The 12,164-nt window shown below is 49.2% G+C and overlaps 1 protein-coding gene across 5 annotated transcripts in view; it reads right to left on the reverse strand.

Moving 5' to 3' along the window:
* The window catches only part of LOC143817066 (mitochondrial ornithine transporter 1-like), a 150,255-nt gene that overhangs the window by 45,490 nt on the left and 92,601 nt on the right, over positions 1-12,164 (reverse strand). The window contains exon 1 of one of the 5 annotated variants that reach the window (XM_077298160.1): positions 6,222-6,783. The exons of 3 other annotated variants lie outside the window; for them this stretch is intronic. Coding sequence is in view for 1 of the 2 variants with exons in the window: in XM_077298158.1 (XP_077154273.1) it covers positions 5,889-6,030 (142 nt within the window). In the remaining variant the exon portion in view is untranslated. Of the gene's footprint in view, positions 1-5,888; positions 6,083-6,221; positions 6,784-12,164 lie in introns of those variants that run through there. One more of the 5 variants, XM_077298158.1, reaches the window with a different exon arrangement.

Here is a 12,164-nt window from a genome sequence, read left to right on the forward strand (position 1 = left end):
GCTAGGTCGGTTACCATCAGTACTGTACAGCCTAAATTTCTCTTGTCTATAACCCTGATTTGCTCACTGTCGTCCTTTTCTGTAATGGCATTTGTGGATTCTGGCGCTGCCCTGAATTTAATGGACCTAGAGTTTGCCAAGCGCTGTAGTTTTTCCTTGGAGCCTTTGCAGAGCCCTATTCCCTTGAGGGGGATTGATGCTACGCCATTGGCTAAGAATAAACCTCAGTACTGGACACAGTTAACCATGAATATGGCTCCAGCACATCAGGAAAATATTCGCTTTTTGGTGTTGCATAATTTGCATGATGTTGTTGTGCTGGGTTTTCCATGGTTACGGGTACATAATCCAGTGCTGGATTGGAAATCTATGTCCGTGACTAGTTGGGGTTGTCAGGGGATACATAGTGAGATTCCTCTAATGTCAATTTCCTCGTCCCCTTCTTCTGAAGTTCCTGAGTTTTTGTCGGATTTCCAGGATATATTTGAGGAGCCCAAGTCCAGTTCCCTGCCTCCTCCTAGGGACTGTGATTGCGCTATTAATTTGATTCCTGGCTGTAAGTTCCCTAAGGGTCGATTTTTCAATCTGTCTGTGCCAGAGCATGCCGCTATGCGGAGTTATGTAAAGGAGTCCTTGGAGAAGGGGCATATTCGCCCGTCTTCATCACCGTTGGGAGCGGGGTTCTTTTTTGTTGCCAAGAAGGATGGCTCCTTGAGGGCCTGTATAGATTATCGCCTTCTCAATAAGATCACGGTCAAATTCCAGTACCCTTTGCCTTTGCTCTCTGACTTGTTTGCTCGGATTAAAGGGGCTAGCTGGTTTACCAAGATTGACCTTCGGGGGGCGTATAATCTTGTCCGCATTAAACAGGGAGATGAATGGAAAACAGCATTTAATACGCCCGAAGGCCATTTTGAATATCTTGTGATGCCTTTCGGGCTCTCTAATGCTCCATCTGTGTTTCAGTCCTTTATGCATGATATTTTCCGGGAGTATCTGGATAAATTCATGATTGTATATTTGGATGATATTTTGTTTTTTTCCGATGATTGGGAGTCTCATGTGAAGCAGGTCAGGATGGTATTTCAGATTCTTCGTGCTAATGCACTGTTTGTGAAGGGGTCTAAGTGCCTTTTTGGAGTTCAGAAGGTTTCTTTTCTGGGTTTCATTTTTTCTCCCTCGGCTATTGAAATGGACCCTGTTAAGGTCCAGGCTATTTATGATTGGACTCAACCCACATCTGTGAAGAGCCTTCAGAAATTTTTGGGCTTTGCTAATTTTTATCGCCGCTTCATTGCTAATTTTTCTTCTGTGGTTAAACCTCTGACCGATTTGACCAAGAAAGGTGCTGATGTTGTGAATTGGTCCTCTGCGGCTGTGGAGGCCTTTCAGGAGCTTAAGCGTCGTTTTGCTTCTGCCCCTGTGTTGCGTCAGCCAGATGTTTCTCTCCCTTTTCAGGTTGAGGTTGACGCTTCTGAGATTGGGGCAGGAGCTGTTTTGTCTCAGAGAAGTTCTGATGGCTCTGTAATGAAACCGTGTGCTTTCTTCTCCAGAAAGTTTTCGCCTGCGGAGCGTAATTATGATGTCGGCAATCGGGAGTTGTTGGCTATGAAGTGGGCATTTGAGGAGTGGCGACATTGGCTTGAGGGAGCCAAGCATCGTGTTGTGGTCTTGACCGATCATAAGAATTTGATTTACCTTGAGTCGGCCAAGCGGTTGAATCCTAGACAGGCTCGGTGGTCTTTGTTTTTCTCCCGTTTTGATTTTGTGGTCTCGTATCTTCCGGGATCTAAGAATGTGAAGGCTGATGCCCTGTCTAGGAGTTTTTTGCCTGATTCTCCGGGAGTCCGTGAGCCGGCTGGTATTCTCAAGGAGGGGGTGATTCTTTCTGCTATCTCCCCTGATTTGCGGCGGGTGCTTCAGGAGTTTCAGGCTGATAGACCCGACCGCTGTCCTGTGGGGAAATTGTTTGTTCCTGATAGATGGACTAGTAAGGTGATTTCTGAGATTCATTGTTCTGTATTGGCTGGTCATCCTGGGATTTTTGGTACCAGAGATGTGGTTGCCAGGTCCTTTTGGTGGCCTTCTTTGTCACGGGATGTGCGTTCCTTCGTGCAGTCCTGTGGGATCTGTGCCCGGGCTAAGTCCTGCTGTTCTCGTGCTAGTGGGTTGCTTTTGCCTTTGCCTATCCCTGAGAGGCCCTGGACGCATATTTCCATGGATTTTATTTCTGATCTTCCTGTTTCTCAGAAGATGTCTGTCATCTGGGTGGTTTGTGACCGGTTTTCTAAAATGGTCCACTTGGTACCTTTGCCTAAGTTGCCTTCCTCCTCTGATTTGGTTCCTTTATTTTTTCAGCATGCGGTTCGTTTGCATGGCATTCCGGAGAATATTGTGTCTGACAGAGGTAACCAGTTTGTTTCTAGGTTTTGGCGGTCCTTTTGTGTTAGAATGGGCATTAATTTGTCTTTTTCTTCGGCATTTCATCCTCAGACAAATGGACAGACGGAGCGAACCAATCAGACCTTGGAAACCTATTTGAGATGCTTTGTGTCTGCTGATCAGGATGATTGGGTTACCTTCTTGCCGTTGGCCGAGTTTGCCCTTAATAATCGGGCTAGTTCGGCTACTTTGGTTTCACCTTTTTTTTGTAACTTTGGTTTTCATCCTCGTTTTTCTTCGGGACAGGTTGAGCCTTCGGACTGTCCTGGGGTAGATTCTGTGGTGGACAGGTTGCAGCGGACTTGGACTCATGTGGTGGACAATTTAACGTTGTCTCAGGAAAAGGCTCAACGTTTTGCTAACCGCCGTCGGTGCGTTCGTCCCCGGCTTCGTGTTGGGGATTTGGTCTGGTTGTCTTCTCGTCATGTTCCTATGAAGGTCTCTTCCCCTAAGTTCAAGCCTCGTTTTATTGGTCCTTATTTAGGATTTCGGAAATTATCAATCCGGTGTATTTTCGTTTGGCCCTTCCAGCTTCTTTTTCCATTCATAATGTGTTCCATAGATCTTTGTTGCGGAGATATGTGGTGCCCATGGTCCCCTCTGTTGACCCTCCTGCTCCGGTGTTGGTTGAGGGGGAGTTGGAATATGTGGTGGAAAAGATTTTGGATTCTCGTCTTTCGAGGCGGAAACTTCAGTATCTAGTCAAGTGGAAGGGTTATGGCCAGGAGGATAATTCTTGGGTTTTTGCCTCCGATGTCCATGCTGCCGATTTGGTACGTGCTTTTCATTTGGCTCGTCCCGATCGCCCTGGGGGCCCTGGTGAGGGTTCGGTGACCCCTCCTCAAGGGGGGGGGTACTGTTGTGAATTCCGTTCTTGGGCTCCATCCTGTGGTTGTGAATGGTATTTTTGGGAGTTCTGCTCTTGGGCTCCCTCTGGTGGTTTCGAGTGGAACTTAGCAGCTGCTTTCACTAATCGGTTCCCTGGCCTTGTTATTTAACTGGGCTCTAGTCTGTAGTCGATGCCAGCTGTCAATGTTTTCCTGTTGGATTCAGTCCTCTCCTGGAAGTTCTCTGTTGCCCAGTCCATTTCAGCTTAAGATAAGTTCTGCTAGTTCTTGGGTTGTTCCCTGTTTTTGACCTTCTGTTCAGGTTTAAGTTATGTCTCTTTTGTCCAGCTGGTCATTATGAAATATTCAGGCTAGTTGGAAGCTCTGGGGTAGCAGATTTGCTCCTCCATACCGTGAGTCGGTGTGGAGGCTATTTTTGTAAACTCTGCGTGGATTTTTTAGTTTTTATACTGACCACACAGTATCCTTTTCTATTTCTGTCTATTTAGATAGTATTAGCCTCCTTTGCTAAAATCTATTTTCATTTCTGAGTTTGTTATTGCCCTCTCCACTCACCGTCAATATTTGTGGGGGGCTATCTTTCCTTTTGGGGGTTTCTCTGAGGCGAGATAGTTTTCCGTTTCCATCTTCAGGGGTAGTTAGTTCTTAGGCTGTGACGAGGCGTCTAGGCAGAGTCAGGAACGCTCCACGGCTATTTCTAGTGTTGGTGCTAGGAGTAGGGATTGCGGTCAGTAAAGCTACCACCTCCTCAGAGCTTGTCCATTATTTGTTTTACCCACCGGGTCATTTCAGTGCTGCTCCATAATCACCAGGTCATAACAGTGATTGCGGTCGGTGGAGCTGCCACCTCCTCGGAGCTTGTCCATGATTTGTTTTACCCACCAGGTCATCTCAGTGGGGCTCCGTAACCACCAGGTCATAACAGGTAGGCCTGTACTGTCAGGAGGCGCACAGGTAGGCCTGTACTGTCCTGAGGCGCACAGGTAGGCCTGTACTGTCAGGAGGCGCACATGTAGGCCTGTACTGTCAGGAGGCGCACATGTAGGCCTGTACTGTCAGGAGGCGCACATGTATTCCTGTACTGTCAGGAGGCGCACATGTATTCCTGTACTGTCAGGAGGCGCACATGTATTCCTGTACTGTCAGGAGGCGCACATGTATTCCTGTACTGTCAGGAGGCGCACATGTATTCCTGTACTGTCAGGAGGCGCACATGTATTCCTGTACTGTCAGGAGGCGCACATGTATTCCTGTACTGTCAGGAGGCGCACATGTATTCCTGTACTGTCAGGAGGCGCACATGTATTCCTGTACTGTCAGGAGGCGCACATGTAGGCCTGTACTGTCAGGCGCACATGTAGGCCTGTACTGTCAGGAGGCGCACATGTATTCCTGTACTGTCAGGAGGCGCACATGTATTCCTGTACTGTCAGGAGGCGCACATGTAGGCCTGTACTGTCAGGAGGCGCACATGTATTCCTGTACTGTCAGGAGGCGCACACGATCCACCTAAAACCTGGAAGGTGAACTTTGCCTTACAGACTTTATGGCCGCACACATCATCTGGAACGGACGACTACTCCCAACATCTGCACAAAAGAAACAAGCATTGGTCATAAAGAATGGGGATCACCAGGCAGCAGGATGGTATGCAAAAAAATGACACAACTTTATTAAGGTATAACATAGATAGTGAAAAAATTTTTTTTTTTAAAAACATTTAAAACCAGTTAGAAAAAGAAAAATCATAGCCCAAAATAAGGCACATGCCTGGAACCAATGTTATGGGAAATAAGAATAATACATACATAAATGCATATACACCTAGTCATGGAGGATCCATATGGACAGCATATTACTCAAACCAGAGGTGTGTAGACAAAAATAATCATCACACAACCCTAGCAAGTGTGGAAAAAATATACATATATGCAAATAAGTATTTCTTAAAGAGATTGAACATAGGTCTGTAATAAGGCCTTCAAGTGAGCAGTCATAAAGTGCATGTGCCCGCAGGTACCAAAACGTAATAAATGCACACTCTTAGTACAATCAGAGGGACAAATATCAATGCCCACCATGTCCCATAAAGGGATCTAACTTAGAAATAACAAGAGAATAGCATTCCAAGTGCGTTAGTTACCCACAAATGAACTAAGACCAGAACCAGCAAATCCATAATCCCTCCATGAGGCAAGCAGACCTAATAGCCCTCAGATAATACCAGACATGATAAGAAAAACGTTTTCGTTTTCGTTTTTCTTATGACCAATGCTTGTTTCTTTTGTGTTGTTGTTCCCATTTTTCATTGGTTAAGGTTGGATCCCGGTACTAAATTGTCCTTGGTGCCCCCAAAAACTTTTATATGTACTCCCAACATCTGCACATGACCTCATACACAAGCACCATGCAGACAAGGCCAGTATCCAGGAGAGCAGTCACAGTATAATACAGAACACAGACTATACAGCCAGCAGCCATAACAGTAATCCCACTACCATACATTACACTGCTCCCCTGATGCCCCTCAGTGACAGATGTGATCCCTGGGAGGCCACAATGTCGCTTCTCCCTGCACAGGACACAGTGGTCAGATACCTGCACAGCTGCTGCCAGGGCAGAATGGAGGCTGTGGGGCCAGGCTGGGCACATGTGAGCAGGGAGGAGGCCCAGAGGAAGAGGCCCTGCCAGGGTGACACAAGCCGCAGGACTTGCGGGGACAGGCAGACAATGGGGGCATCACCAGTGCACAGAGGGGCACAACATGTGCACTGCAGCCCTGGATGTGTGCGGAGGAGACTACACGGCAGCCGGCTACAGCCCGAGCCCAGAGGGCGAGGCCGGCGAGGATTGTCACTGCAGCAGCCATGCCCCAGAGATCGATACAGCAGCACAGAATGGACCGCACGCGGGACCGAGCGAGGCGCTTACCGGGAGCTGCACCCGGTCACCCGGTGGCAGTGCCAGGAACCCGAGCTGTCACCCGATGTCACCTGTCCCCGCCCGCTGCTGCCTCACCCTATAGCAGCCGCTGTATGTGCGGGATGCAGGGGCTTATATGTGACAGGCAGGTGTGTCATCACTCAGCCCCATGTCCCTCACCGTGCAGTCCATAGAGACGGACGCCTCCTGCCCTACCACTGCCGGCACTGCACGTCCGGTCACTAATAACCGCTAGCAATAAGAAAAGGGAACGGGTGAGATTGCTGCAAAGAGACACGGAAATGAATTAAGTAAAAAAAAAAAAAAAAGGTGCTCCGCATTGGTCGAGTATCCAACTGAACCGAACCCCTGAGCATAGCTGGCTAATTATGGTGTCCAGCATAGTGAGAAGGGCGGAACAGTACCACAGCGCCACCAACGCCCGCAGTTCTAGGTCTGCTCCATGTAGTAGGTATGCTCACACATGGCTGACGCGCCATGCATTCTGTAAGGACAGTAATCAGACTGAGCGTCGGTGTAGACCACTATTCACACTATGTGCTGCCATACTCCGGGGTTTGCAATTTTTTGCAATTTTTTTTATTATTATTTTTTTTATGTGTTTTATTTTTTCATTTTTTATTGCAATTTATGGAGGTTTATGTAATGTTTATTGGGTTGTTCTGTACTTTAATGCGGCTGTGCCATTGTGGTTTTTTTATTGAAATTTGTGTTTTTTTATCTGGGTCTGATGTATTTCTGTCGTTATATTTTACCGTATGGCGTTTTATTGGCTCCGGCCTGGTTGTTTTTTATTGTCATGTATGGCGGTTTATACTGGATTTCCTTTTCTGTGCACTTTTTTTTTTATTTTATTTGTTTTTAAAAAAAGGTATATGTGTTTCTTATTTTTTTTAAGTAGGGGGCTGTTGTATTGCAATTGATTTTTTTCTTTCCTGGGACTGGTATTCTGCTTTTGCTATACTCTGGCATTGTGTTGGCTCTGCTCTTGATTTTTATTTTAATGTATGGCGGTGTGGTGTATCTGCAATTGCTCAGCGCTAGGGTTGAGCAACTTTTACTTTTTAGGATCGAGTCGGGTTTCGCGAAACCCGACTTTCTCTAAAGTCGAGTCGAGTGAAATTGGCCGATTATCGCGAAAAGTCGGGGATCGACCAAAACACGAAACCCAATGTAAGTCAATGGGGAATCAAAGCCTGCATTGAGTGGAGGGCAGGAAAACACTTTCAGTCCCCATTTTAATGCCAAAAACATCAATTCTTGCTACTTAAGCTTGTCAATCTTAATTTACCTTATAATAATAGTTAGTCATTGAAAATTGGGGGTCATTTGGCTAAAGTTGGGGGGGGGGGGGGGGGTAGGGCTGGCTCAAGTTTTTCGTGGGCCCAGGAAACGCGGACTACGTCACGGCGGTGGAGCAGGGAGAGGTCAGTATTTCAACTTTGCAAGTGCTGTGATCCTGAGCAAGCAGAGGGAGCCCACTCGTTCGCATTGGCACTGGCACAGGGCCCCTCAAAGTACGGCGGTGTGTTTGACAGCGGGGGCGCCTCCCACCGGCAGAGACACTTTTGCGTACTCTGAGGGGCCCTGTGCCACTGACGTCGCCAACGAGTATGCCCCCCCACCTGATGAAGGAACCTGCACTTTCATCTGCACCTTCCTCTTTGTCCCCGTGTAAGGTGGTATAGTATGCGGGAAGGGGAACCTGGCTTTCAGCAGGGTCAGATACTGGCTGTGTAGAGTGCAAGGGGAATGTAGTGGTCTAGGTCAATGTACCAGCAGACTCATCTAGCAGTGGCTGGGCAATGGGCAGGATGAGGAGGAAACAGATATAGGGCCAAAGAATAAAGTAGGCTAAATGCAGTACAAAATTGGTAACAGGACTAAACAGGCGGCATTGCTTTGTTCAGTGGAGGGCAACTGCATACCTCCCAACTTTTGAGGAAGGGAAAGAGGGACAAATTTTAGGCCACACCTCTGACCACACCCATTTCACAACTAGCCACGCCCCAACCACACCCATTTAGCACTTCTGATCACAATGTTTCGCAAACAATAATTATGAACAAAAAAAATATGGCCACACACGACGCTCCATATTGTACAATGGCCACACACGACGCTCCATATTGTACAATGGCCACACACGACGCTCCATAGTGTACAATGGCCACACACGACGCTCCATAGTGTACAGTCGCCACACACGACGCTCAATACTGTACAATGGCCACACACGACGCTCCATATTGTACAATGGCCACACACGACGCTCCATACTGTACAATGGCCACACACGACGCTCCATACTATACAATGGCCACACACGACGCTCTATAGTGTACAATGGCCACACACGACGCTCCATACTGTACAATGGCCACACACGACGCTCCATGCTGTACAATGGCCACACACGACGCTCCATACTGTATAATGACCACACACGATGCTCCATACTGTATAATGACCCCACACGACGCTCAATACTGTACAATGGCCACACACGACGCTCCATATTGTACAATGGCCACACACGACGCTCCATACTGTACAATGGCCACACACGACGCTCCATACTATACAATGGCCACACACGACGCTCTATAGTGTACAATGGCCACACACGACGCTCCATACTGTACAATGGCCACACACGACGCTCCATGCTGTACAATGGCCACACACGACGCTCCATACTGTACAATGGCCACACACGACGCTCTATAGTGTACAATGGCCACAAACGACGCTCCATAGTGTACAGTGGCCACACACGACGCTCTATACTGTACAATGGCCACACACGACGCTCTATAGTGTACAATGGCCACAAACGACGCTCCATGCTGTACAATGGCCACACACGACGCTCTATAGTGTACAGTGGCCACACACGACGCTCCATACTGTACAATGGCCACACACGACGCTCCATGCTGTACAATGGCCACACACGACGCTCAATACTGTACAATGGCCACACACGACGCTCTATAGTGTACAATGGCCACACACGACGCTCCATGCTGTACAATGGCCACACACGACGCTCCATGCTGTACAATGGCCACACACGACGCTCCATACTGTATAATGACCACACACGATGCTCCATACTGTATAATGACCCCACATGATGCTCAATACTGTATAATGACCCCACATGATGCTCCATACTGTATAATGACCGCACAAGATGCTCCATACTGTATAATGACTGCACATGAGGCTCCATACTGTATACTGGCTGCACATGATGCTCCATACTGTATAATGACTGCACATGATGCTCCATACTGTATAATGACCGCACATGATGCTCCATACTGTAAACTGGCCGCACATGATACTTCGTACCATATAATGGCCACACATAGCTACTCCTACACACGCGGCTGTGCTCCGTACACTTTGCACACACGGTTCCGCTCCGTACACGCGCTCCGCTCCATACACCTCGTACACACGGCTCCGCTCCGTACACACACGGCTCTGCTCCGTACACCTCGCACACACACACGGCTCTGCTCCGTACACCTCGCACACACACACGGCTCTGCTCCGTACACCTCGCACACACACACGGCTCCGCTCCGTACACCTCGCACACACACGGCTCCGCTCCGTACACCTCGCACACACACGGCTCCGCTCCGTACACCTCGCACACACGGCTCCGCTCCGTACACACGCGCTCCGCGGCAAATTTTAGGCCACACCTCTGACCACACCCATTTCACAACTAGCCACGCCCCAACCACACCCATTTAGCACTTCTGATCACAATGTTTCGCAAACAATAATTATGAACAAAAAAAAATATGGCCACACACGACGCTCCATATTGTACAATGGCCACACACGACGCTCCATATTGTACAATGGCCACACACGACGCTCCATACTGTACAATGGCCACACACGACGCTCCATAATGTACAATGGCCACACACGACGCTCCATAGTGTACAATGGCCACACACGACGCTCCATAGTGTACAATGGCCACACACGACGCTCCATAGTGTACAATGGCCACACACGACGCTCCATAGTGTACAATGGCCACACATGACGCTCCATAGTGTACAATGGCCACACACGACGCTCCATAGTGTACAATGGCCACACATGACGCTCCATAGTGTACAATGGCCACACACGACGCTCCATAGTGTACAATGGCCACACACGACGCTCCATAGTGTACAATGGCCACACACGACGCTCTATAGTGTACAATGGTCACACACGACGCTCCATACTGTACAATGGCCACACACGACGCTCAATACTGTACAATGGCCACACACGACGCTCTATAGTGTACAATGGCCACACACGACGCTCCATAGTGTACAATGGCCACACACGACGCTCAATACTGTACAATGGCCACACACGACGCTCTATAGTGTACAATGGCCACACACGACGCTCCATGCTGTACAATGGCCACACACGACGCTCCATAGTGTACAATGGCCACAAACGACGCTCCATGCTGTACAATGGCCACACACGACGCTCAATACTGTACAATGGCCACACACGACGCTCTATAGTGTACAATGGCCACACACGACGCTCCATGCTGTACAATGGCCACACACGACGCTCCATGCTGTACAATGGCCACACACGACGCTCCATACTGTACAATGGCCACACACAACGCTCCATACTGTACAATGGCCACACACGACGCTCCATAGTGTACAGTGGCCACACACACGACGCTCCATGCTGTACAATGGCCACACACGACGCTCCATACTGTAAAATGGCCACACACGACGCTCCATAGTGTACAATGGCCACACACGACGCTCCATACTGTATAATGACCACACACGATGCTCAATACTGTATAATGACCCCACATGATGCTCAATACTGTATAATGACCCCACATGATGCTCCATACTGTATAATGACCGCACATGATGCTCCATACTGTATAATGACTGCACATGAGGCTCCATACTGTATACTGGCTGCACACGATGCTCCATACTGTATAATGACCCCACATGATGCTCAATACTGTATAATGACCCCACATGATGCTCCATACTGTATAATGACTGCACATGATGCTCCATACTGTATAATGACCGCACATGATGCTCCATACTGTATATTGGCCGCACATGATACTTCGTACCATATAATGGCCACACATAGCTACTCCTACACACGCGGCTGTGCTCCGTACACTTTGCACACACGGTTCCGCTCCGTACACACGCGCTCCGCTCCATACACATTCAGCTCCGCTCCGTACACCTCATACACACGGCTCCGCTCCGTACACACACGGCTCTGCTCCGTATACCTCGCACACACACACGGCTCTGCTCCGTACACCTCGCACACACACGGCTCCGCTCCGTACACCTCGCACACACACGGCTCCGCTCCGTACACCTCGCACACACGGCTCCGCTCCGTACACACGCGCTCCGCTCCATACACCTCGTACACATTCAGCTCCGCTCCGTACACCTCATACACACGGCTCCGTACACACACGGCTCTGCTCCGTACACCTCGCACACACACACGGCTCTGCTCCGTACACCTCGCACACACACGGCTCCGCTCCGTACACCTCGCACACACACGGCTCCGCTCCGTACACCTCGCACACACGGCTCCGCTCCGCACACCTCGCACACACACGGCTCCGCTCCGTACACCTCGCACACACGGCTCCGCTCCCCACACCTCGCACACACACAGCTCTGCTACATCCACACTGTACACCTCCTGACCCCACACACAGCCATTACTTACCTCATCCTGCAGCGGCAAGTTGGCAACCAGCACAACTTCGGAGGTCCCGATCATGTGACCCCAGACTCCTCCCCTCCTGTGACCTCATCACAGGTCCTGTGCACAGAAAGCAGGCAGCCATACGGAACA

Source organism: Ranitomeya variabilis, chromosome 3 (genome assembly GCF_051348905.1).
Source record: "Ranitomeya variabilis isolate aRanVar5 chromosome 3, aRanVar5.hap1, whole genome shotgun sequence".
In the NCBI taxonomy this organism is placed as follows: Eukaryota; Metazoa; Chordata; class Amphibia; order Anura; family Dendrobatidae; genus Ranitomeya; species Ranitomeya variabilis.